Source organism: Syngnathus acus, chromosome 11 (genome assembly GCF_901709675.1).
Source record: "Syngnathus acus chromosome 11, fSynAcu1.2, whole genome shotgun sequence".
NCBI lineage: Eukaryota > Metazoa > Chordata > Actinopteri > Syngnathiformes > Syngnathidae > Syngnathus > Syngnathus acus.
In genome coordinates this window covers 2,123,984-2,150,347 of record NC_051096.1, presented here as the reverse complement: position 1 = coordinate 2,150,347, position 26,364 = coordinate 2,123,984, and the positions used below count along the sequence as shown (strand labels likewise).

Sequence of the window (26,364 nt, the reverse complement as noted above, 5' to 3'; positions counted from 1 at the left end):
TTGGGAGCATGTAGAGATTGAATAGGACCGGACCTAGGATTGAGCCTTGGGGTACCCCACGTCATATCGGTCAGGTCAGAGATGAAATTGCCGATAGAGATAAAGTAGTTCCTGTCTTGCAGATAGGATCTGAACCAGTCAAGAACCTTGCCGGAAAGACCCACCCAGTTTTCCAGTCTGTCTAATAGAATTTCATGGTCAACCGTATCGAACGCAGCACTAAGGTCTAGTGACACTAGAATTGAGATTTTACCTGAATTCGTGTTCATTCGGATGTCATTGATAACTCTGAGGAGCGCGGTTTCGGTGCTGTGATGGGGTCGGAAACCGGATTGGAAGGGATCTAGTATGTTATTGGAGGATAGGAAGGCATAGAGTTGTTGATAAACAGTTCTTTCGAGTATTTTGCTTGAAACAGGAAGATTTGATACTGGTCTGAAATTGCTGATTATGGAGTGGTCAAGATTAGGCTTCTTTAATAGGGGCTTCACAACAGCAGTTTTCAAAGATCGTGGAAAGATGCCTGTAAGTAGAGAAGTGTTTATTATCTGCAGTAGGTCTGGGGCAAGGCACTTTTGGACATTTTTTAGAAAACTTGTTGGCAAGGTGTCAAGGCAGCACGTTGAGGATTTAAGGCTTTGTACTGTTTCTTCTAGTTGTTTTTGATCAATGATATTAAATTGGGTCATGTTTACTAGGCACCTTTTCAGTGGGTGCATTGGGGCCATAGGTCCTTTTGCAGTAAAACTGATGGCTAATCTGATGTTTTTAATTTTATCCTTGAAGAAGGTTGCAAATTCATTGCATTTGACAGTGGATAGGAAATCAGGGGCAATTTGAGGGGGGGCGTTTGTTAGCCTGTTAATGGTGGCAAAGAGAGTACGAGCGTCATTTGTGTTTTTGTTGATTATGTCAGCAAAGAAAGATTGTCTGGATTTTTTTAGTTCTTGGTTATAGGATTTAAGGCTGTCTTTGTAAATATCATGATGAATGTGAAGTTTAGTTTTTCGCCATTTGCGTTCTGCTTTTCTAGACTCTCTTTTTTTGTGCTTTCTTCTTACCAGAGATTAATTTGGTTTTCAGAGGGGCTACTGCATCGATAGCTTTTAGGGTTTTAGAGTTGAAGTTATCTAGGAGGTCATTGACAGATTCTGATGAAAGGGTAGGGGCCTGCGAGAAGGCCTCCATAAATAGTGGACTAGTGGCCTCATTAAAGTGCCGCCTTTTAATGGTTTGTGGTTGACTGAGAGCTATAGGGGTGACCTTCATTTCAATAAAGATGCAGAAGTGATCAGATAAGGCAATATCGACTGCTGAGAGGAAAGATGACTCAAGACCTCTGGTTATGAATAAATCTAGTGTATGGCCTCTGTTGTGTGTAGGTCCAGAGATATGCTGGGATAGGTCGAAGGTGTCAAGGAGGTCGTTTAGTTCTTTGGTGTTATTATCATTGAGTTTGTCTATGTGAATATTAAAGTCACCTACTATAGAGGCTTTGCAGCTGACGTCATCAAGCTACCCACATTAGCTTGGCGGCCATCTTGGCGGTCAACTTTTCAGTGCCGGTCTACGACTCACACACGCTTTCTTGTTATATCTGCTGCTATTTGAGCTTAAAAATGCCGGATACCTGCTGTGCTGTTGGATGTAGCAATAGACGAGGCGATAAACCAAATCTTCAAAGCTTCTATAGATTTCCGGCGAACATGAAAAAACGTGATAAATGGATCGCGGATATTCGTCGTGAACGATGGAAACCTACGATTTACACAAGGATATGCAATGAGGACTTCATATCAGGTATGTAAACAAACTATTCACCCCTGATTTGTTTCACAAAATGTGAAATAATACAATATGGGATGATACAAATATGATTGTTGAAAATGCTGGGTGCATTTTTAGAAAGGCAGCAAGAGCAGCAAGGCAGGGAATGGGATGATTTCTTCAGTTCACCCCCCCCCGTTTTTATTTTGTGTTTATTTTTTCATGATGCTTCATCTGATTGGCTTGAAAACGTTATCAATGTAAATATTGAACTTCATATTGGAATTGAACAATTAATTCTCGAGTGAATGCATTAGGAAATTTCCCAAAAAATAATTATGAACCTTGTGAAACAATTTTTTTTTAATGTAGCATTTTTTAACAAGAGGGTTTTTGTTACTTCATTTGGCACAAGGTAAAATCTACATTGGTAAAGTTTTCAAGCCATTGGCACAAGGTTAAAATTTTTATTGGTTAAGTTTTCAAGCCAATCAGATGTGGCATCATGCAAAAATAAACAAAAAATAAAAATGGTAGCAACTTGAACAGACAGGTACAGTATCTGAATGATTTCACTCTATTCAGTTTTTTAATATGTCAAGTTATGAAATGCCATTACAAAACAAATCGACGAGGTAATTATAAATATCTGGATATGAGCGTTCAGGCAGGTCGGCTGTTCCAAAATGCTCGGGCGATTTTAGCATGCTTCTCGGTAAAAGGTACGGATCCGTTGTGCCAACAAGGTTCAACTTCTCTCTGTAACGTTTCTTGGAGTCTTCATCCAAATGCCTAACTTCGTTGGATAGCAAATCAGCCATAATTCGGAAGAAATCGGTGAAAACGTAGCGCAGAAATCAGACAATCCATACAAACACGTAGGAACGAGCTGACGAGTTGACCGCCAAGATGGCGGCATAACACAAAATCACGTGATAAAACCACGTGACTGCAAAGCCTCTATTGATATACAGTCATGTTCCAAGGAGATTATAGCGAGGAGTTCAGAGAATTCGACGAAGAAGTTATTAGCATAACCTGGGGGTCTGTATACAACCATAAGTAGGACAGGGGGAGAAGACTTCATTACAACTGCAAGATACTCAAACGAAAGACAATCTCCAAATGACGTCCGTTTACATTGAAACAAATCAGAATAGATTAGGGCAACGCCTCCCCCTCTCTTTCCGATTCTGGGGGCGTCAATGCAGTTGAAATTAGGTGGAGTTGATTCATTAAGGATATATTCTCTGTTATCTAGATCAGTGGTCCCCAACCACCGGGCCGCGGACCGGTACCGGTCCGTGGGTCACTTGGTACCGGGCCGCCAAGCCGCACAGAAAAAAAACAATTTTTATCGACGATCAATTAATTCAGGTCAAGACACTCGTCCCGGTCACGTGACATGTTTCCCCAGTCGAGCCCGCAAAGCTAATATGTGGCGACAGGCTAACTAACCAGGCAATGAAGCATTCAAAACTGCTTCAACACATGGAGACCAAGCATCCTCCAATAAAAGACAAACCTTAATCACTTCGGGTGTCATTGTCTCTGATTACGTCTAGATGGGACCGGCTCGTTTCTGAGAAACAAACTCAGTGCTCCCACTAATTCAACGTAATGGTGACTTTTATTTTTGTCATTTGTACTTGTTTTTATGTCAGTCGTATCATTTTATTTCATCGTATTTATATATTTATTATAAATGTATTATTTATATAAATGTATTATTTATTTATATAAATGCCGGTCCGCGAAAATATTTCTGACATGTAACCGGTCCGTGGCGCAAAAAAGGTTGGGGACCACTGATCTAGATCAAGCCAGGTCTCTGTAAGAAACATGATATCTAATTCATTATGTGAGAAGCTTTGGGCAGGAAAATGGTTTCTCACCAGTGTGGGTTCTTATGTGTCTTTTTAAGTTTGTCTTCTGAGAGAATCTTTGACCACAATCTGAGCAGGAAAAGGGTTTCTCCCCAGTGTGGGTTCTTATGTGTGTTTTTACGTTTTCCTTGTGAGAGAATCTTTGACCACAATCTGAGCAGGAAAAGGGTGTCTCACCAGTGTGGGTTCTTGTGTGACGTTTTAAATGTCCATTGCTTGAGAATCTTTGGCCACAAACTAAGCAGGAAAATGGTTTCTCACCAGTGTGGGTTCTCATGTGTGTTTTTAAGTGTCCCTTATATGAGAATCTTTGGCCACATTCTGAGCAGGAAAATGGATTCTCACCAGTGTGGGTTCTTGTGTGTATTTTTAAGTGTTCCTTATGTGAGAAGCTTTTGCCACAATCTGAGCAGGAAAAAGGTTTCTCACCAGTGTGGGTTCTTGTGTGACATTTTAAATGTCCATTTCTTGAGAATCTTTGGCCACAAACTAAGCAGGAAAAAGGTTTCTCACCAGTGTGGGTTCTCGTGTGTTTTTAAGTATCCCTTATATGAGAATCTTTGGCCACATTCTGAGCAGGAAAAAGGTTTCTCACCAGTGTGGGTTCTCATGTGTCGTTTTACGTTTGCCTTGCGAGAGAATCTTTTACCACAATCTGAGCAGGAAAAGGGTGTCTCACCAGTGTGGGTTCTTGTGTGTAATTTTAAGTGTCCTTTACGTGAGAATGTTTGGCCGCAATCTGAGCAGGGAAAAGGTTTCTCACCAGTGTGGGTTCTCATGTGTCCTTTTACGTTTGCCTTGTGAGAGAAGCTTTGGCCACAATCTGAGCAGGAAAAAGGTTTCTCACCAGTGTGGGTTCTCATGTGTGATTTGAAGCGTGTCTTATTTGAGAATCTTTGGCCACAATCTGAACAGGAAAGTGGTTTCTCACCAGTGTGGGTTCTTATGTGTCTTTTTAAGTTTGTCTTCTGAGAGAATCTTTGATCACAATCTGAGCAGGAAAAAGGTTTCTCTCCAGTGTGGGTTGTCATGTATCTTTTTAAGTTTGCCTTATGAGAGAATCTTTGGCCACAATCTGAGCAGGAAAAAGGTTTCTCAACAGTGTGGGTTCTCATGTGTTGTTTCAAACTCCTCTTGAAAGCAAACATTTTCCAACAGTAAGAACATTTCCACCGTTTGTTTTCAGCGTGATATGAAATATCACCGTTTGACTCATCATCTTCAGAGCCAGGAGAATGTGACGACATGACATCACCGTCTGAGATTGGAGCTAAGAGGCCGTCGTCAGCTTGTGATCCTCCACAGGAGCGTCCATCATCTTCTGTTATGTGTTGACCTGAGCTGCTGCTTGGAGGCTCCGCCTCTCTGCTCGCCTCACAATGACCCTCACCTCTGCTCTTCAAAGGGACAAGAGTCGATGGCATTTTGCAGAAATCCTTTTCTATCTTCTCTTTCCTGGAGTGGAGATCTTCCTCCTCTTTTATGCAAAATTGCTCTGGCTCCTCCTCCTCTTTTTTGATGAAAAAACACATCTGGTCCTTTTGTTCATTAAAGTGTGGGACCTCTTTGTCCTCCACTTCCTCTTTAAAGTCACGGCGCTCTGGCTCCTGCTGTTCAGGACCAAAATCTTGACCGTTGTCTGCAAACACAAAACATAAGTTAACAGATGAACCAAATGATTTAGATGACTGCTTGACATGAGCAAATTTACAAAAAATTATTTTTTAAGTCCTCATTTATTTGCAGAAAGACTTGCCACAGGGTCCATCCTTGCACATTTTAGATTGGTGGCCCAGTCAGAAGCATTTTAATGGTTATTTCAAATTACCGTTTTTTTCCATGTATAACGCGCCCCCATGTATAATACGCACCCTAGAAATGGCATGTCGATGCTGGAAAAAAGCCTGTACCCATGTATAATACGCACCCAAATTTTGACTCCTACTTAAGAATAGAATAGAATAGAATAGATCTTTATTTGTCATTGTCACATGTACAACGAAATTTAAAAAGTGCCAACCGATCCGCGCATGCGATAAAAAATAAATAGAATAAATAGAATAAAAAGATTAAAAAAAACAAGCTAAAAACCCACAGAAGAACATACACAGACAATCGTTTACGTTTAGCTGCATTCAATGTGACTACCGCTGTAGGGTAAAAACTAATATTGCCTGCACCGCTAGCTGCACGGCAGAGTTTACATATGGCCGTTGTCTTATCCAGCTTTCCATCTCGTTTGTACAACCCGAAATGTTTCCACGCTGCAGACTTAAAGCCCACCATCGAATGTATAATCTCTGTCTTGTTTTCCTCCATGCTAACCCGCTATCTGTCTGACTTGCCGCCTTTGTACAATTCGAAGAAGACCAGTTTTGACCCGTCTGTTCGCGCGAGACCTGAGCCGAGACTTGAGTCGTAGGAGTGACTGAAACCCAGAGACCCGTTTCTAAAAAGTTATAATTAAAGATATTAATCGATTTTTAACGATGCAAATTATTTTGATACGATGCATCTTGAGTTTTTGTGCGTTTTTACCGATGCAGACGTTTGCGAATCGATGCAACTGCATCTTACAGGTCGTATCGATTTTCTGATGCATATCGGTGACTCTTACCAACCCGAGTTTATACCAAACCTCAGGATGCTGCGCAAAGTCAAAGGGAAGGCCTACAGAAGTGGGGACCGTGACCTGTTCAGGCAGGCCAGGAACACACTGAACCGAGAGATCAGGAAAGCCAAGAGGAGCTATGGGGAGAGCCTGGAGAGACACCTCTCTGCCAATCCTGGTCCCTCAACAGTGTGGAAAGGCCTGCAGAGCATCACGGGCTTCAAGAACCTTCTGTGGTGAAGACAAGGCTTGCAAACCAGCTAAATAGGTTTTACTGCAAGTTTGAACAGTCCACCCACACAACAGGACCTCCTGCATCACAATCAACATCCACACCTCCCCCAACAACCCCCCTGTTCACATCCCCATTGTCGTTATCACCTACTCTCTCTCTTTCAGAAGCCACGCCTGCACTTCAGATCCATGAGGAGGAGGCAGGGATGAGAATGGCAAATGTGAAAAAACACTGAAAAGTAGCTAAGGGTCTGGGGGCCACATGTCCCCATTGGGGAGCCGCATGCCCCTATTGGGGGGGCTGCATGGCCTGTTACACGCAGTTAGTTATGTAATGTGTGCCGTCTACGAGTGTTGTGTGACGTCAGAAGTTGAGCGTTAACGTGCTGTATTTCTGTCTGTTGCAGAACCACACACATACCCCACAAACCACACACACCCTTCACACAATACCCTTTTGCTAGTTTGCCTGTATGCCTCTATGAGCCACAGTGCCGGTTACTTTTTTGCCAATACCGTGTTTTTTCCATGTATAATGCGCCCCCATGTATAATACGCACCCTAAAAATGGCATGTCGATGCTGGAAAAAAAGCCTGTACCCATGTATAATACGGACGCAAATTTTGACTTTTTTTTTTTTTTTTTTTTTTTTTTAGAAGTCCCAATGATCGTCACACGCATCTGGGTGTGGTGAAATTTGTCCTCTGCATTTGACCCATCCCCGTGTGATTTTGATCCATCCCCTGGGGGAGAGGGGAGCAGTGAGCAGCAGCGGCGCCGCGCTCGGGAATCATTCGGTGATCTAACCCCCCAATTCCAACCCTTAATGCTGAGTGCCAAGCAGGGAGGCAATGGGTCCCATTTTTATAGTCTTTGGTATGACCCGGCCGGGTTACTTAAGTCCGTAAACGTAAAATTATTTCAGAAAAAAGATCATCTTTGGGAACAACCGGATGTTATTCTGCCGGTCAGTATCACTGCGCATGCAGTAGCAAACTCGATAGCGAAGAAATATGTGAGACTCTCAACGGGATCACCAATATTTGAGTGATATTCCAGTTATTTATCACAATTATTTATTATTATAATAATAACTTTTTTTGTTTGTTTGTTGGCGCCGCGGTAGTGGCGACACGTTTGCAGCAGCTCTGTCGACTCGTCTGTATATTGTCTCGTTTTATATGTTCTTTTTTACTCTTTTTTTTCTTTTTCTCAGTACTGTGTTTTCTTTTTTTTACCGGGCAGAAACATGTTTGCAAAAACAGTGAGGCTGGCCCTTTTATTTTTCCTATTTTTCACCTGGTTCATCACTCCAGTATTCACCGAAGCAGGCAGTAAACGCTCCATTGTTTACACCCGTGGTCAGCTGTTAGCTTCCCTTGGCTACAGAGGGCTAACAGGCTACAAGCCCAATGTTTCCCCCGAGCTGAAGAGGAGGAAAAGAGGACAATGCTCGGGTGTTACGTGCCAGAAAAAGAAACGCCGCTTCAAGCCCACACTCCCCACCATCATCACCGGGAATGTGAGGTCCATTTGCAATAAGATGGATGAGCTAACGGCGCTAGCACGGCACCAACGGGAATACAGGGAATGTAGCATGCTGCTGTTCACGGAGACCTGGCTAACGGAGCAAACAGCGGACTCTGCCGTCGCTCTGGACGGATTCAACCTGATAAGGGCAGACAGGACACGAGAGAGCGGTAAGAGGAAAGGAGGGGGGCTTGCTGTGTTTGTGAACGATAGATGGTGCAACCTTGGGCACATCACTATCAAAGAGCAACTCTGCAGCGCGGACATTGAGCTGCTAGCCGTTAGCTTGAGGCCACACTACCTGCCGCGGGAACTCTCGCACGTTATCGCGATAACTGCGTATGTCCCCCCTAATGCTAATGCCGACGCAGCCCGCGATGTCCTGCACAGCAGTGTAAGCAGGCTGCAAACACAGCATCCACATGCCCTCCTTCTTATTACCGGGGACTTCAATCATGCCTCTCCTTCATCCACACTTCCAACTTTCAGCCAATATGTCACCTGCAGTACCAGAGGAAATAAAATACGACCTTTTTTATGCCAACCTTAAGGAGGCATATACATCATCCCCCCTCCCCCCCCTTGGAAGATCTGATCACGATCTGATCCACCTTCTCCCCGTGTATCAGCCTCTGGTGCACAGGCAACCAGCAGTCACCCACACCAGACAGATCTGGTCTGAAGAATCTCTGGAGACTCTTCAGGACTGTTTTGAGACCACGGTGTGGGACGTGTTCTGTGAGGACTACGGGGACGACATCGACGGTCTCACCAGCTGTGTCACAGACTACATTAACTTTTGTGTAGACTCCACCATACCCACCAAAACAGTCAGAGTTTTTGCAAACAGCAAACCTTGGATCACCCCTGAGATCAAAGACCTGCTCAGGGACAAAAGGAGGGTCTTTAAATCGGGAGACAGGGACCTGCTGAAAACGGTGCAGAGGGACTTGAGGAAGAAGATCAGGGAGGGGAAGAGCAACTACAGGAGGAGGATGGAAGACCAACTGCAGCGGGACGATGTCAGCGGGGTCTGGAGGAGCCTGAACACCATCTCAGGACGTAGCAACTCCAGACCTGCGCTGGACAGGGATCAGGAGTGGGTGAATGACCTGAACCGGTTCTTCAACCGGTTTGAACAACCATCCACTCCTCCCCCCACCCATCCAGCCCTGCTGCAACTTCCCCCGACTGGAGCCTCTTCTGCTCCGAGGACTCTCACCTCAACCCCGCCCCCTGCTACACCCCCTCCAAGACCCCCCAGCCCATTCTCAACTCCACCGAACCCACCAACCATCCCCCCTGCAACCCACCCCACCCACCACCCTCCCACCCAGCATGGTGCTCTCCACAGCCCAGGTGGAGAGAGGACTGGCCAGGCTCAAGGTGAAGAAGGCGACGGGTCCAGATGGCATCACCTCCAGGCTGCTCAGATCCTGCTCCGGGCAACTGTGCAGGATCGTGGAGCACATATTCAACATGAGCCTGAGGCTGCACAGGGTACCACAGCTGTGGAAGACGTCCTGCGTGGTACCGGTGCCCAAGTCATCTCGCCCCAGTGACTTCAACCACTACCGGCGGCCCTGACATCCCACCTGGCGAAGACCCTGGAGAGGCTGGTCCTCCACCACCTGCGCCCCCTGGTGAGCTCCTCCGCCGGCAGTTCGCCTACCGGCCGAGCATCGGGGTTGAGGACGGCGTCATCTTCCTCATGCAGAGGTCCCTGGCTCACCTGGAGCGGGCTGGAAGCACTGTGAGGATCATGTTTTATGATTTCTCCAGTGCCTTCAACACCATCCAGCCAGAACTGCTGGGGAACAAACTGCATCATGCTGGAGCCTGCCAGCAGCTGACATCATGGGTCCTGGACTTCCTCACAAGCAGACCACAGTTTGTGAGGACAGGAGGCCGTGTGTCTGACACGGTGGTCTGCAGCACAGGAGCTCCACAGGGGACCGTCCTGGCCCCCCTCCTCTTCACCATCTACACAGCTGACTTCACCCACCACACATCGACCTGCCACCTCCAGAGGTTCTCGGACGACTCCGCCATCGTCGGTCTCATTAACGACGGAGACGAGACGGAGTACCGAGGACTGAATCACAGATTCGTGGACTGGTGCCAGCGGAACCGCCTCCAGATTAACTCTGGAAAAACAAAGGAGCTGGTGGTGGACATCCGCCGGCGCAAAGACCCCCCCTCGCCGGTGAACATCCAGGGAACGGACGTAGAGATTGTGGACTCTTACAAGTACCTGGGTGTTCACCTGAACAATAAACTGGACTGGACTGGTAACACTCAGGCCCTATACAAGAAGGGCCAGAGCAGACTCCACCTGCTGCGCAGACTGAGGTCCTTCGGAGTGAGGGACGGCCTCCTGAGGACCTTCTACGACTCTGTGGTGGCATCCGCCATTTTTTATGGGGTGGTCTGCTGGAGCAGCGGCATCACTGCAGCGGAGAGGAAGAGGCTGGACAAGGTGGTGAAGAAAGCCAGCTCTGTCCTCGGCTGCAGTCTGGACCGGGTGGAGCTGGTGGGGAGAGGAGGATGGTGGCTAAGCTGTCCTCCATCATGGACAAGGTCTCCCACCCCCTTCATGAGACTGTCAGAGCCCTGGAGAGCTCCATCAGTGACCGGCTTCGTCACCCACGATGCACCACCGAGAGGCATCGCAGGTCCTTCCTCCCTGCTGCCATCAGACTATACAACCAGGCTAAATCACTGTAGCTAACGGACAATAATTACGTGCAATAATAACGTGCAATAACCGTGTGTCATATGTGCAATATCTGTCTACCTCATACTCTTTCTACCTGCTTTTGCACAGTTTTTTCCTTCCCTTGCACTATTTTTTTATCTAATAATTTCTTATCTCCACTGTATATTGTGTACTGTGTAAAAGTGTATTGTGTACATACTGTCCATATTTTTTTTAATTATATATATCTTTACTTTTTTAAATCTTTTACCCCCTTCCCTGCATGCGTGTGTGCGTGTATGTTAAGTGTACTGCTGCTTACACAGGAGTTTCCCCATTGAGGGAATAATAAATGACTATCTTATCTTATATATATATATAATAATTATTTATTTATTAATCACAATTGTCATGGTGATATTTCTGGTGATTTCTTAACTAGGCTGGATGTATTTTTTTTGTTGGCGTTGATTTCTCCGACTGCCCATAAAGGCACCACCGCGATCAGTTAGGACTATTAGGTTAAAATGAAAAGAGTGAAGTGACATGCGGAAATGTGAAAAAGGCGGCTCTGTATGGGAGAGAAGTTGAAGAGGAATAAAAACACCCTTGGAAACCAAATCAATCAATCGATCAATATCGAATCGTGTATATATATATATATATATATATATATATATATATATATATATATATATACACACACACACATACATACATACACACGCACACACACACACACACGTGTGCCAGCGAATGGAGACAATGCCGAAACAAAAATGCACCTTTACGGAGGCATTAAAAAAGATTTTAAAAAAATCTCTCAGCTAACGGACAATAATTACGTGCAATAATAACGTGCAATAACCGTGTGTCATATGTGCAATATCTGTCTACCTCATACTCTTTCCACCTGCTTTTGCACAGTTTTTTCCTTCCCTTGCACTATTTTTTTATCTAATAATTTCTTATCTCCACTGTATATTGTGTACTGTGTAAAAGTGTATTGTGTACATACTGTCCATATTTTTTTAATTATATATATATATCTTTACTTTTTTAAATCTTTTACCCCCTTCCCTGCATGCGTGGGTGCGTGTATGTTAAGTGTACTGCTGCTTACACAGGAGTTTCCCCAATGAGGGAATAATAAAGGACTATCTTATCTTATATATATATATATATAATAATTATTTATTTATTAATCACAATTGTCATGGTGATCTTTCTGGTGATTTCTTAACTAGGCTGGATGTATTTTTTTGTTGGCGTTGATTTCTCCGACTGCCCATAAAGGCACCACCGCGATCAGTTAGGACTGTTAGGTTAAAATGAAAAGAGGAACGTGACATGCGGAAATGTGAAAAAGGCGGCTCTGTATGGGAGAGAAGTTGAAGAGGAATAAAAACACCCTTGGAAACCAAATCAATCAATCGATCAATATCGAATCGTACACATACACACGCACACACACACGTGTGCCAGCGAGTGGAGACAATGCCGAAACAAAAATGCACCTTTACGGAGGCATTAAAAAAGATTTTAAAAAAAACTCAATAAATATAATAATTATTTATTAATCACAATTGTCATGGTGATCTTTCTGGTGATTTCTTAACTAGGCTGGATGTATCTTTTTTATTGGCGTTGATTTCTCCGACTGCCCATAAAGGCACCACCGCGATCAGTTAGGACTGTTAGGTAAATGAAAAGAGGAACGTGACATGCGGAAATGTGAAAAAGGCGGCTCTGTATGGGAGAGAAGTTGAAGAGGAATAAAAACACCCTTGGAAACCAAATCAATCAATCGAAACAAAAATGCACCTTTACGGAGGCATTAAAAAAGATTTTAAAAAAATCTCTCCGCTAACGGACAATAATTACGTGCAATAATAACGTGCAATAACCGTGTGTGAAGTCATATGTGCAATATGTCTACCTCATACTCTTTCTACCTGCTTTTGCAGTTTTTTCCTTCCCTTGCACTATTTTTTTATCTAATAATTTCTTATCTCCACTGTATATTGTGTACTGTGTAAAAGTGTATTGTGTACATACTGTCCATATTTTTTTAAATTATATATATCTTTACTTTTTAAAATCTTTTACCCCCTTCCCTGCATGCGTGTGTGCGTGTATGTTAAGTGTACTGCTGCTTACACAGGAGTTTCCCCATTGAGGGAATAATAAAGGACTATCTTATCTTATATATATATATATATATATATATATATATATATATATATATATATATATATATATATATATATATATATATATATATATATATATATATATATATATATATATATACACACACATACATACGCACACACACACACACACACACACACACGTGTGCCAGCGAGTGGAGACAATGCCGAAACAAAAATGCACCTTTACGGAGGCATTAAAAATGATTTTTTTTTTAAATCTCTCAGCACCCCCCAGCGTCCTCGTAAACATGAGGCGTTCTCACTTTCAGCAACCCAAATCCGGTCCCCCTACTTTTACCAACCTGCTCTGCGTAACACAACACGAGGCTGCCGCCAAAGAGCTTCCAGTCGGAGACGACGACGGTCCTTTTCCTCTTTAGTTGCACAAAGTTCCTTTGCGTAGCTTGCTGTGGTCCTTGCACACATTTTCACTCCGGAATTCTAACACTTCTCAACAGGTGAACCAAATCAAGCACAACACCTGTTTTACAGTTCAACTAGCTCCCATAATACCTTGCTCACCGTCTCCAGTTGCGCCCGTTTGGGTAAATGAGTTGCGCAATCTTGTGTTTTGTGACTGCAGATTCGTCACAAGCGACATGGAACTTGTCTGACTGCAAAACTGTTCAAATTCTCAATAAAAACGCGGAACGAAACGTCTCGTTTACTTTTCCGACTGGCTGCAAGAAATAGCAAACACTCACACAATAAAATAGAACAGTCATAAGTCTTTCTCTCTCTCTCTCTCTTTCTCCCCAGCCCCCACCCCCCGAATGTTTGTGAACTAATTTTGATGGAAGGGCCTTTGTTTTGTGAGGATCAACATGATCATTTTATTTGTATTTACAAAAAAAAAGCCAGGGGAAGAGGAAATTATAAAAACAATAAAATATGCCAAATCAAGTGGCTTTAAGAGTCTCTGACATTGAATCGGCCACCCGTCAGTTGATTGGCTCGTAGCCGGTCACCGCCGATCTCTTGCGCAGGCACATGTAGACTCCGCCCATCAGGAGCATGACGAGCGGTGCGCCGAGCCCGACTGCCATGATGGCCACCACAAGCGGGGAGAAGGTGTCGGCGGGGGGGAGGCCGACACCGACCGCGGCCGTCCTGCCCAACAACAACAAAATGGATTCATTCAGTCTCTTCAGACTGAAAAGCTTGCTCAAAATTTCAACGTCGCCATTTTGGGAGTAGGGTGACTAAGACGCAAAATTAAAGTCAGTCAGTATTGAATTGTTAGAAAAGAAATGAGAAAAGTTGCTGGGGCAGAACCAACCAGCTGAGGAACTTGGTGGCGTCGTAGAAAGGTTCGCCTGCCACACCGAAGCTGATGTTCAGTCCGAAGACGCTGTCCTCAGCTGTGAAAAAGGCCAGGGCCAGGCCTCCGTCAAGGCCTGGCCGCTCTGCCGCCGTGGATTCGAGTGACGGCACGGCGACGCGTCCTCCAGCGCTGGCGGGGAACGTCGGTACGCGACCTGCTTCCACAGGACGAAGCCGCGCTCGTCGGCCGAGCTCCCCTCGTCTCCCGACGTCCACTCCGACACCTGAGAGGGTAGACCGTGGACACAACACAAATCCGACGGGATGGCTGAGATTGGTTCCGGGAGTAGCTCAGCCGCTACGTCGTTGGCTGAAGAAGAGGCTATGGGAGGCGCGGTAATTCTGTTCCTCGAGTCTTGACTTTTCTCTCGTACCTTGAAGACGGAAGGCGTGAACTCGTCGTTGATGGAGCGATGAACCTCGACAGCGTTGAGCGGGGATACTCCACCCACTGCCTGCAGCTCCAAGAAGAAGCGTGACCTCTCCGACCTTGGCGACAAGCCGTCAAGCTGCACGGCCACCTGGGAGGTGTTGGCCGTGTGGAGGAGGCGGGGCCAGATCTCATCACGCCCCTCTTGCTCAAACACTGTCAGCTACCCATCAAAACACATACTTTGTTGGCATCATCGGTGTTGCATTTGATGGTTCATCCGGTCAAAATCACTCGGTAGCAGTCAGTAAATCGAAAGCGAGCAAACGTCGGACTATGCTCGTGACCATCCGCTCCTTCCCGACTCCCTAATCGCCACGTGGAGATTTGTGTATGCACGACGTACGTGCAGACAAATGGATCCTTGAGCCACAGCGCCGCACAGTCGAGCCGCCGCCCCCGACAGCTCCATCGCCGACCATGTGACATTACGTAGCTGGTAAGGTGGGAAAAGGTCAAGGGGCACTTCCGCCGTGTTGTTGACGTCGTTATATTCCAACAGCTGAAACACGTTAATGAGCATTCTATCAGAACTTAAAAGTGTTTTTTTTTTTTTAAATACACACATATATATACATATACACACACGTGGAGCACTGACCCTGCTGAAGATGAGCCCCGTCCTGGAAAGGATGCTACTCGCCGGCTCCACCCGCAGGCTGCCGCTGCCGTTGCGGCTCAAGAATCTTGGCCAGTCAACCTGAAAAGTGAACAAGTTGGGAGTGCCTCCAAACTGAGTCGTGATGACTTCACGTGTGAGGATCGGGTCGTACCGAGACATTAGAGAAAGTGACGTTGGTGTGGACCAGAAGAAGCGCGGGCGTCCCATGGCTGCAGAACAGAAAATGCAGCGTGTCGTTGTCTCCCACCGCTCTCACGTGCAGAAGGTCGCCACCAGGGGGTGGGGCCAACGAGCCCGGGTTCAACTCCACGGACAGCTGGTGATGTCATCACCGGCGAAGTTTAATATCATTTAATTACAAACCACTGGGCAAGTTTGTCTTAATACGAAACAAATGTTGACGTGGTCCAAGTAGAAAATATTTTTTCGACTCGCTCAAACAACAATTTAAACGTCGTACAAGTAGAAAATGTTTTTTCGATTCATTCAAGACAAAATGTTGACGCGGTTTTAAAAGACTTCTTACATTTCTGGTGTACGAAGCCGCCCCCGACGAACAAACCATCGAAAAGATCTTAAAGACCAAAGCGGCCCACATTTGCCGAGTGGCCGCCATCTTTGTTGTGGTGACTTGTCACGTGAGATCAGAATGGGTCAGCTGAGTTCATAAGCCACGCCCCCGGGAGACGTCACGGGAGCTGCGTTAGCAGCCTGTGATCGTGTGACGTCCCAAGAAACGTTTAAATGTGTGGGGAAAAGCTGCAGTTCTGTAATGAGCAGAGGTTTGGAATGCATTGAGACAGATTTTCAGAGGTGGGGGGTTCAACTCCACTTACAGTGTAATTTGATGTCAAGTGTGCAAAGTAGCGTGCGTTTAAGAATGATCAAGTTTTACCAAATTAGCTCAGATGCCCCAAAGAATGCAAGGTCGCGAATAAGAATATAACCAATTGACCCAAATATGACCTATGCCAAATAGAATGTAAGGTTGTTTGCCGATCTACGCCAACAACTTGGTGGACAAAAATAAATGAAGAAAAAAAGATGTTCTATCAGATCAAGCGTAGCGTATAACACTTTTGGTGACATGTTTTATGAGTTAGTGTTTCTTTTATTTTTTTTACCATCTGTGAAGGTTGGAAAGCAGTGGCCAAACAAGTAAATTGTCTCTTTCCCTTTAATGCAAAGCGATTGAAGCACATGGGCTTTATATGGAGTGAAGTGATGTTTGACAAAAAGTGAAAAAATGTGCAATAATTCGACAATCACACAGTGAGGCTTCAATTTGTAACTTTATTGAGCGTCCGGTTGAATTTACTCAGCGCCAGGTCCTCCTGCACCCTGATCTTTGTCTTTCTTCTTGTGACCTGACACGATGTCGTCGATGCGCAGCAACAAGATGGCCGTCTGCAGAGAAAGCAGGTCAGAACGGCCGGTGGGGACCGTAAAAGGCGAAGGCGGCACATGGTGCGCCGCCTGGTGCAAGCGCGTTCACCTCCACGGCCGTCTTGTACGTTTGTGCTTTGACGGCCAACGGCTCGCAGATGCCGGCAGCCACCATGTCGCACAGGGTACCTGTCTCGCCATCCACGCCCCACGAGATGCCGTCCTGCACAGTGTGCTTGGCCTGCAAAAGGTCAAACGCGCTCAAAGCGACAGGCAACCCAAGTAAATGCATCAAAGCAAAGGGTGTTTCAAATTTGAATGACGTGGGATGACTGAGTCGGAATCCAATGCTTTTTTTGTTCAACAAGCGATTTGCTGAAGGTCCGTGCACGTTATAGTAACTTGAGCTTGTGACTTTAGAAATGAAGCTGGCCCGAGTAAATCGAATACGAGCGTCAGAGATGTCCACTGTTGAGTGGGTGTGCATGCAGAGTGTGCATGCAGAGTGCCTACCCTCAGTGACGTGAGCACGCGAATGGTGGAGGCGCCGCAGTTCTGGATGAGCGTGCGGGGAATGACCTCCAGGGCCTGGGCCACGGCACGGTAAGGCCACTGCTCCACGCCCACCAGCGCGCGTGAACGCTCCATCAGGCGCTTGGACACGGCCATCTCCACAGCGCCCCCTCCGGGTAGCAGCCAGGGTTCCAGCATCACGTTACGGCAAACCTGCATGGCGTCCTGAAGGTTGCGCTCCACCTCCTGTGCACATGCAGCCGGTTCCCATTTTCAAAGTGCACTGCACTGCTGCGTCACACGCTGAGATTCTGGCAAACACGAGGCGGCGCTCACCGCCAGGATCTCCTTGCTGGCCCCCCTGAGCAGGATGGTGCAGGCTTTGGGTTCCTTGCACTCAGCAATGAAGGCAAAGTACTCGTCGCCGATCTTTTTGACCTCAAAGAGCCCCGCTCCGGTGCCCACATCCTCTTCACGCAGCTCATCAGTGCGGCTGACGATGCGCGCGCCGCACGCCCTGAGGTGACACGGGGCGGTGAGGCTTCGGCCCCGGCTATTAGCGAGGCTACGCTAAGGCTACCTGGCGATGCGGTTGTTGTCAGTCTTCCGGACGCGGCGAATGGCAGTGATGTTGGCCTTCACCAGATAGTGCTGGGCCAGGTCTGAGGTGGAAGAGCCATAACTTTAGGCTCCTCATAAGAAGACACGGCAGCAGCGACTTGGCGTGCACCCACCTGAGATTCCTTTCTCAGTAAAGATAAGGTCAGGTTTGACCCGGATGATGTCCTCGCACATCTGCTGGATGTGCTCCTCCTCCATCTGCAGGATCCTGGCAAAGTCCTCCTCCTTGCTGATCTCGATGTCCGTCTACACAAACGGAGACAAGTGGCGGGCGATTAAAGGCCGATGGCAAAGATTTGCGAAACGCTTGGGCCGCGCTGGGTAGCCAGAGGGGGAGACGCCCGAGACAAACACCCCAATTTGACCGAGAAAGGCAATCAGACGGGGATTTTCTACAAACGACGGCGTCGGGCCCGACTCGCCGTCACATGACAAGATCGGCTGAGGATGGACCTAACTGAGCCGAAAATCAATCCGGTCATAATTTGCGTTGGCGCTCACCTGGCTCTCGCCCTTCTTGTATTCCAGCGAGCAGTCAAGTAGGACGATGCGGGGCTCTTTGATGAGGCGGCGCATGCGCGGGTGTGTCACGTCTTTGTTGACCATCACTCCCCTCAGAACGCACGAGTCCTCGATGATGCCGCCTGGAACCTGCGGCGCAAGCATGGTAGGAGAGCGGCCTGGCCCGAGCTGGAGCGAGCCCTTGGGTGCATTCCTACCTTCTCCACTTTGGCATACTTCTTGATGTCGATCTCCTTGCGTCCGTTATCGTCCATCTCCACGGTAAGCACGGCGTCCAGGGCCATGCCGCACGCCAGCTCGGACCAGCGGCTCACGGCTTTGGTGTTGATGGCCGAGTGCACAATCTTCAGCATGGAGGCGCGATCGGCTATGTCCACGGGGACGCTGCCGGGGCACGGCCCAAAGTGGACCAGTCAGCTTGCTGCCGTAAAAGCCCGGCGAGTGTGCACCTACCTGATCTCCTTCAGCGTTTCCAACATGTCCTCCAAAGCTCGCCTGTAGGCACTGATGACGACGGTGGGATGCATCTGTTGCTCCAGGAACTGCTCTGCCACTGACAGCATCTCGCCAGCTTGCGCGCACATTGGCAAAAATGGGCAACGTCAGTTGTCGGGATTTGACGCACGCGTCTGCATGCACCAACTCACGAGGGCAACATGGTCAAGGCGGGGGACTCACTGCATTCCAAGTGTAAATTCTAACAATAATTTGAGAGAAGGAAGCTTGGCGGGCTACGTGCAGCTGGTTCAAATGTCTTTTTTTAATCCAGTACTGCATCAGTGTTCAAACGTGGGACACTACCGTATGCTAACTATCACCGGTATCAAAAGCTTGGTTGATGTGGTGCTGCTTTTGTTTTTTGGGTAGTTGAGGTGATGCTGGTGCTCAAGAAGTGGACGTCAACCAAGCGATAATGCGAGATGTTTGCGCATACAGAAACCCAATCAGCAACTTTGGCTTTAAACCCACGCGGCACATGCAGACGTGAGTGAGCAAGGCACGCGCACACAGGCAGGCACACAAATGTGAGAGGCCACACACTCGCTCCTCTCACCCAAGATGATGACAGATGTGGTTCCATCTCCCACTTCTTCATCCTGCGTGCGGCTGATCTCAATCATAGATTTCGCCGCGGGATGCTGCACCTGGATCTGTAACCATGGCGATGCGGTCATAAACAACGGCCCCACTACGTGGGTTGGGCATCGTTTGAATTCTGATGGTTGCGGTGCCCTTTCAGGTTCTTCGACACGATTTCGGTTCCTAACGATCGGATATTGTATGAACTTCTGTCCTTTAATTTTCACTGTTCACTATCACAGCTTTGGCGGCAGAAGGGCGTGGCGGCGCACCATCTCCCAAAGTGTAGCATTTCCAACGATCCTCTTTTGTTTGAGCTTCTTGCTGGCGAATAACGAGAACTCAAAAATTTAGCACAGAGAACGATTCTGGGAGAAGCTCAAAGATGGCCCCAGTTCCACTCGACCCTACACGAGACACATGATGATCCACAGGCAGGCTCACCTCTCGCAGAATCGCGTTTCCGTCGTTGGTCATGACGATTCCGCCGGTAGGGTCGAGCAGCATCTACGAAAACACGCAACCGATATTAGCGCCGCTAGTATTATAGCTGCTATACAGGCGATCGGACTGTAGCTCACCTTCATCATGGCCCGCGGGCCCAAACACGTCCTGATGACATCAGCAATGGTCTGGAACATGTGACGTTCAATTGATGATCATAATTAAGTTGCATGTAAAAAAAAAAAAAAACTACTTAATACAAAATGAACTTACCTTGGCTGCGTTGATATTTCCCGTCTGGACTTTCCGCCCAGATTCTCTCTTCACATTCTGGTCTGGAGACAACAAGTCTTGTCATTCTTTGCAAGATCCTACAACTAGCATCTTGTATAGCGTGGCCCTAGTTTGTAACGACCAGGGAGTAAGGACTGTCTACCACAGCCGTTGCATTTGCATAGTCATGCTCTATTCCCTAATCATAGGAGCTTGCTCTTCAATGACATAAATCATTTGTTTCATTTTATTCAAACTATGTACAGCAAAAGAAATACAATTTATATACACCAGGACCCTGCCTCAGTCACATTGTTCAGAATTTGAAACAAGGGGACATTTTGGCCTGCTTTTAAAAGTCTTCAAAATGTCATAACATTCTTAATTCTTAGCATATTGGTGACATTTAATCACACTTTAGCTCATTTATTCAAACTCTTTCTAGTGACATCGGTGGGAGTAACCACTTCTCAGAGGGTCGCACCAAACCACTTCTAAAGCGGGTCGTGCCAGAGCCCATCTGAGCTGTCTGTGCACTAGGCGGGGTACATCCCGAACCGGCTTTGTCTTGAGAACGTGGGAGGAAACTCGCGCAAGCACAAGAACATGCAAACTACATGTAGGAAGGCCGAAGCCGGAATCAAACCCCGCACTGAGAGGCGGACGTGCTAGTCATGTCCCCCCCCCCGCCGCCGTATTACGTCTCCCTCAATCCTCGGATCCACCCGTACGTCGTCACATTTGATTGTCCAGTGACTATCGTTGCACGACGCTTCCCATGACGCATTGGAGATATATTGAGAGCGGATAACCTCTCAGCACACACGCTAACAATTGGACCAATTGACCACGTGACAAGGAAGTGCACTCCCAATGTCCGCTAATGACGTAGTTAGCAGCCGCAAATGCTTAAACGCTCGGAAGGCGGAGAGCAAAGGTGTGGCTCGGCCGTTATACTCGGTCCCGTAAGACCAAAGAACATTTGACGCCGCGTTGAAAATGAGCGCAAGTGCTAGGCCGACCGCTAAACAGTGAATGGCTGGCTTCTTTGGTACCATGGGCACATGCTAACGCGGCTAACCTCGCTCGCCTAGCTTAGCACGTGCCAGAGCGCTTTGTGCGGCCAGCCGAGCGGGCCATTCGGTGTTAGGGGACGACGTCTGACATAGCAAGCGGAGCGTTTACTCACTGAGTACAAGAACCTGTTGGCCGAACATCTTGGAGAAAAATATAAAGGCCGGGAGACAAAGAAAAGATGTAGAAAGCGCGTAGACCGGCTCCACGCGACTCGAAGATTCCACTCGACAAGTGGGAGGGCTTTCTTGAAGGGGCGGGGGGAACTGTCAGCGACGGACGTGCCAACCAATGGCGTCAATCCAAGCGTTGCCAGGCCCGCTTTCCCGCCTAACGACTACGCATTTAGGACAAGTCATTTGGGATAACGTGCCTTCATGGCGGCCATGTTGGGAGGGACAACATGCCCATTGCAGTAATATATTAAGTCATACCTTTCAAACACACACAAAAAACCACACACACACACACACGTATGTGTGTGGATATATCCATACATATATATCCATACATATATATCCATACATAATATGTAGAGATGCACCGATCCGACTTTTTCAGTTTCGATACCGATCCCGAAGCCGTGGATTTGCGTATCGGTCGATACCCGATACCGATCCGCTATTATGGTTGACTTAACAAGCTACATACCTCTACATGTGGAACAGAAAAGACTAAAGGCAATGGCATCAGGCATGACTACACAGTTCTTTGCTAAATGCTCATTTAAGCAGCAATGAGAAGTGCTCCCTGAAAACAAGCTCTACTTAGTCGAACACAAAAAAAAAACATTCAAAATTATTTCTAAATACTGAAAGTGCAGAGTGGAATTAAAAATAAAATATAGCATCGGGACAAGAGAATAAACATGTGACTTGGTCAAATACAATAATCAAGCAATGTAAACATGTCTCTACATCTCTTAATTCTTGTGACAAGTGTTCACACACTTTCTCATACATTTCTGACAGTCCGGTCTCAGAAAAATACTTGCGCGATGGCAAATTGTACCGTGGCTCCAGGTGCTCAAGTAAAGTCAAAGTCAAAGTCTGCTTTATTGTCAATCATAAGCTATTCAGGCAATATATCAAAAAACATTTATTTCAAAGTGCTCAGAAATATATATCAGATCATAAAGTTATAAAAACCTTTGTCATTACCACCTATCAAAAACGTCTAGTTATGTCTCCTTTATTGATTTGGTGTGTAGGTATAATTATATGCTTAAAATATTTCTTTTATTGCTTTAATATGTGAATATACTTGTCTGCTCATGTACTTTATTCAATGAGGTTTGAGCATATCTGTTTTTGTAGCTAGGCAGGACTTTTTGTATTTCGACCCCATTCCTTCACTACATACATACATACATACATACATACATACATACATACATACATACATACATACATACATACATACATACAGGTACACACACACACACACACACACACACACACACACACACACACACACACACACACACACACACACACACACACACACACACACACACACACACACACACACACACACACACACACACACACACACACACACACACACACACACACACACACACACACACACACACACACACACACACACACACACACACACACACACACACACACACACACACACACACACACACACACACACACACACACACACACACACACACACACACACACACACACACACACACACACACACACACACACACACACACACACACACACACACACACACACACACACACACACACACACACACACACACACACACAGTGATGCGAGACTTGATAAAATGTTTCATGACTCTACAAACCACAAGAACATAACCGCAATGCCAAATTGGATTTCCTTTAAAAAGAGAAAAATGGATCACACAATCAAGCGTACAAATAAATACATCATACAGAGCAATCAATCAATGAATCCGAGCCTTTACAAAGGTTACAAACAAATCAATGCAAGGGTTGCGTGCAGAGGGGTCCGGCCGCACCTCCCATGCCCAGTGCGCAAACACGTACGTCTTTTTTTGCCATACATAGATGCATCATCACGGATAAGTGCTACCCAAGGAGGACGGAATCTTGGAGTTCTTCAAGTTTTACTTTCACAGCAGGGTTTGTCACCTTTTGTACCTCGTTAAAATGCAATGACTTTTCCGATTGTACGTTCTTGCCGTTTCAGATAAAGCATCTCGGCAAGGCTGCAAGGAGTTGCTGAGAATGGCGGCCGCAGCCACACTCCGCTTAGGACTCAAACACCGACGCCAATCAGAGTTCCCGTTGAAGGTGGCGCTGGCCGGTTTGTTGTTGCAAGAAGCGCAGGAAGTCTCGCAGCTCCCGCCCACCCTGCCACAAACCACAGGCGGAGGTCACGCGCGCTTTCTCGTGGCCAGGGAAAGAAAGCCCGCTGGCTTACCTGGTATCGGACTGGCTCGTTCTTCCTTCCAGCTGGCGCCAAGTAGATGGTCGGGTACCTGAGAGAAGGCAAAGCGTTAATCGGTTGCGCGTGGCGTGTCCGGACACTGGCGGCTCACGTGAGCTCACCCTTGGACGACGTAGCCGGGCGGCAGGTCGTTATCCACAGCGTTCATTTTGGCGACGACCACGCTTGCATCTGAAGACAGCTGACAAGAGGACCACTCGTTGTTGTACCAGCGCAAACAACTCTCAACAATAACGCTCAGCTTTGGAGATGAGGCTAGCAGGCTAAGCTCATGTCAGGCCTCTCGAGGCAATTTTCATTCCGAGTGCGGTAGCTCGGCACCGAGCGCAAAGCAGAAGACAATGAAGATAAAGGTACCGTCTCAGCCAGCGCGGTGTAAACCGGTTCAAGCTTCTTGCAGTTCGGACAGGCCGGCGAGTAAAACTGGATCAGGACATCTTTGTCAGGTTGGTTGACAAGGGCGTCGAAGGACTCAGCCACCACCACCTGCGTGCGGGGCACACTCCCGTGATGTCATTTGGCGTCGCCGCTAATCACAATATACTGCTCGCGTCACACACCTTAACGGCGCCGGCGTTTCTGTCAGGGACAGGCTCTGACTTGACGTAGCGTTTCAGCTGCCCGGCGAAGTACTGGTCCAGAAACCTCTCCAGAGAGGTGCCGTCCCTCCTGCAAGAAACACGGGTCATCGTCTTTTCATGCTGTGCTACGTTAGTGGCTTTGCATGCTACCTACGTGAACTCCTCCCTCATGGTGTACTTGTGACCCGCTTTGGTGCGGATGGTCACCAGGGGAACCTCTCCGCCGTCGGACGTCCCCACACCAAACTCATTCTCTAGCTCGGCCTGGAAGTCTTTCTGATTGGCAACTGAGAAGAAGAGGCCCCGTCCTGCGTACTTGGTCGCCACCTTCATCACCCTGGCGACGGGAAGGACGCATGGACGGGAAGTTGGCGGGAGCCGTTAAGACAACCGTCCGGTGTGCGCACGTGTCACCTGTTTCTCCAGTACTTGGAGACTGGGGCGTCGTGTTGGAAGTCCACGTTGTAAAAGGCAGTCAGGAGATCACGAACTCTCAGAAGATCTTTGTTCTCCGAGGTCATATGAGGACAAAGTCCAAATCTAGACACGCATGGAGTGCAAATACCATTTTTCAGGCACTTGACTTTGCCAACTTACTTCCAAAAGCTGTTTTTTTTCCAAAGCAGTAAACAATGACTTGTATTGATCCCAATTTTAAATTCAAACTATTTCTTTTTCCAAAGCATTAAACAATGGCTAGTATTGATTGCAATTTCAAATTTATTCAAAACAAATTTTTTTCTGCTCCTATTAGTCCTACACGCACTTACACGTGATCTCGGATGAAGCGTCTCAAAGACGGGATGGTCCAGAAATCTGGCAAAACAACAACGCTGTCCTCAAACGGACTGGCCAATCGGGGAGGCCGAAACAACAAGATGCCTCTGAAACACGCAACACACAGAGGGTAGCTTGACAGACGGCACAAGGCGGCCATTGAAAGTTTCAAGTAGGAAAAGTAAGACTGACTCTGTTTGGAGTCCATAGGGGGCGGCCAGCGTCATTTGTGTGGTGTGAGCGAATCGGAACTGATCTCGCAAAAGTCCCGCAGCTTTCACAAAGTCACTCAGGCTAGAGCTGTCCTCGTCTGAAAACACACCTGACACGGGCGAGGAGGTCAAAGGGCGTCCGAGCCGGGGCTCATCGTGGCGCGTTCGTACCGACGATGGAAGCGTCGTCGTGGCGGACGAAGGTCTGCAGGTCTTCTTCGGTCAGCAACTTCACAGAATCCGGACCAGTCTGCTTTGCCATGTACTCAAAGATCCCCTCTGAGGGGCACACACCAAAAAAAACCCATCAGCGCCTCATTTTGTGACCAAAGTGACACCAGCAGCTTTTACCAGCAGACCGAGGACCATCGTAGGAGGCGGAATCCTTCCCATTCCTGAAGATCTTCAGCGTCGGGTATCCTGACACACCGAAGCGACTACACGTGTCCACTTGGGCCGTGCAGTCCACCTGACACGCCGCACGCACAAGTCAGACAAGGGCTGGCGCATACGCGCACGCACAAACGGCCGATGTTACCTTTGCTAGCTGCACAGTTCCCTTCAGTTTGCCAGCTGCTTTCTCAAACTCTGGAGCTAACTTCTTACAGTGGCCACACCTGACGTTTAGGGAGGAAGGAAAGGAGGACGCAAACAAGGAAGAAAGGAAGGGATGGATGTGGGGAAAAAAGGAAGGAATGATGGAGGAATTAAGGGTGGCACAGGCAAGAAAGAGTAGACAGGAGGTAAGGAAAAAAGAAAGGAATGGAGCAGAGGAGTGAGAAAGAGAGAAAGGAAGGTGGCATGTTGTAGGAGCTAAATGAAAGCAGCAGCAAGCGTGCCCTGAGTGACGCGTACGCTAATGTTTGCGCTTTTTTAACCAAGTGTGCGTTACCAAGGCGCGTAGAATTTGACGAGCATGGTGTCGTGCTCGGTTGCCAAGTAGTCGAAGTCGGCGTTTCCGAGCACGAGCACGTCACTGCGGGACGAGAGCAAGGCCGGAAAAAGGGCGAAGAGCAAAAACGTAACGACAGCGAGGAGACGACGGCCAGCCGCCATGACCAATATTAACGTTTCCAACCAAATTGGACAAAATTGCACAGAAAG

The 26,364-nt window shown here is 47.2% G+C and overlaps 5 protein-coding genes across 6 annotated transcripts in view; 1 reads left to right on the top strand and 4 right to left on the bottom strand.

The window, feature by feature from the left end:
• LOC119130207 (fibrinogen C domain-containing protein 1-like) overlaps window positions 1-26,364 on the top strand; it is a 559,732-nt gene that overhangs the window by 467,084 nt on the left and 66,284 nt on the right. The gene's annotated exons all lie outside the window — the stretch shown is intronic.
• LOC119130283 (oocyte zinc finger protein XlCOF6.1-like) lies at window positions 4,132-13,593 on the bottom strand. Its single transcript, XM_037264075.1, has 2 exons — window positions 13,246-13,593; window positions 4,132-5,292 (listed from the first exon to the last, which is right to left on the bottom strand). Exons 1-2 carry the CDS (start codon window positions 13,367-13,369, stop codon window positions 4,163-4,165), a joined length of 1,254 nt encoding a protein of 417 aa, XP_037119970.1. The 5' UTR covers window positions 13,370-13,593; the 3' UTR covers window positions 4,132-4,162.
• Window positions 13,796-15,966, bottom strand: LOC119130298 (glycosylated lysosomal membrane protein). Its single transcript, XM_037264095.1, is given in 8 exon segments — window positions 13,796-14,053; window positions 14,223-14,335; window positions 14,338-14,490; window positions 14,641-14,859; window positions 15,043-15,198; window positions 15,298-15,396; window positions 15,470-15,634; window positions 15,845-15,966. Coding segments are annotated over 8 exon segments (1,164 nt in total). The 5' UTR covers window positions 15,935-15,966; the 3' UTR covers window positions 13,796-13,884.
• cct3 (chaperonin containing TCP1, subunit 3 (gamma)) lies at window positions 16,592-21,504 on the bottom strand. The gene is made up of 14 exons (XM_037263984.1): window positions 21,347-21,504; window positions 20,158-20,219; window positions 20,022-20,072; window positions 19,885-19,947; window positions 19,415-19,511; window positions 18,814-18,931; window positions 18,558-18,744; window positions 18,340-18,489; window positions 17,952-18,084; window positions 17,798-17,879; window positions 17,554-17,734; window positions 17,218-17,463; window positions 16,814-16,945; window positions 16,592-16,725 (listed from the first exon to the last, which is right to left on the bottom strand). The coding sequence occupies exons 1-14, from the start codon at window positions 21,372-21,374 to the stop codon at window positions 16,633-16,635; spliced, it is 1,623 nt and encodes a 540-aa protein (XP_037119879.1). The 5' UTR covers window positions 21,375-21,504; the 3' UTR covers window positions 16,592-16,632.
• On the bottom strand, window positions 23,151-26,348 carry pdia8 (protein disulfide isomerase family A, member 8). Of its 2 annotated transcripts, none has more exons than XM_037264012.1 (13): window positions 26,153-26,348; window positions 25,799-25,877; window positions 25,612-25,729; window positions 25,432-25,539; window positions 25,241-25,370; window positions 25,042-25,155; window positions 24,686-24,811; window positions 24,426-24,608; window positions 24,251-24,359; window positions 24,048-24,176; window positions 23,792-23,871; window positions 23,664-23,721; window positions 23,151-23,593 (listed from the first exon to the last, which is right to left on the bottom strand). In XM_037264012.1, exons 1-13 carry the CDS (start codon window positions 26,314-26,316, stop codon window positions 23,516-23,518), a joined length of 1,476 nt encoding a protein of 491 aa, XP_037119907.1. In that variant the 5' UTR covers window positions 26,317-26,348; the 3' UTR covers window positions 23,151-23,515. The 2 variants fall into 2 exon arrangements, with proteins under 2 accessions (XP_037119907.1, XP_037119908.1); XM_037264013.1 differs by having other exon boundaries at window positions 24,048-24,113.

Coding starts and splice junctions, on each gene's coding strand:
- LOC119130283 (XM_037264075.1), bottom strand. CDS start 13,369: ATGTGTGCAAGGACCACAGCAAGCTACGCAAAGGAACTTTGTGCAACT. Junction 5,293..13,245: donor TGTTGTGTTACGCAGAGCAG/GTTGGTAAAAGT, acceptor TTGTGTTTGCAG/ACAACGGTCAAGATTTTGGT.
- cct3 (XM_037263984.1), bottom strand. CDS start 21,374: ATGTTCGGCCAACAGGTTCTTGTACTCA. Junction 19,512..19,884: donor GAAACGCGATTCTGCGAGAG/GTGAGCCTGCCT, acceptor CCATGGTTACAG/ATCCAGGTGCAGCATCCCGC. Junction 17,735..17,797: donor GACAACAACCGCATCGCCAG/GTAGCCTTAGCG, acceptor GTGTCACCTCAG/GGCGTGCGGCGCGCGCATCG.
- pdia8 (XM_037264012.1), bottom strand. CDS start 26,316: ATGGCGGCTGGCCGTCGTCTCCTCGCTGTCGTTACGTTTTTGCTCTTC. Junction 25,730..25,798: donor GAACTGTGCAGCTAGCAAAG/GTAACATCGGCC, acceptor GCGGCGTGTCAG/GTGGACTGCACGGCCCAAGT. Junction 24,812..25,041: donor CGCTTCATCCGAGATCACGT/GTAAGTGCGTGT, acceptor ATGCGTGTCTAG/ATTTGGACTTTGTCCTCATA.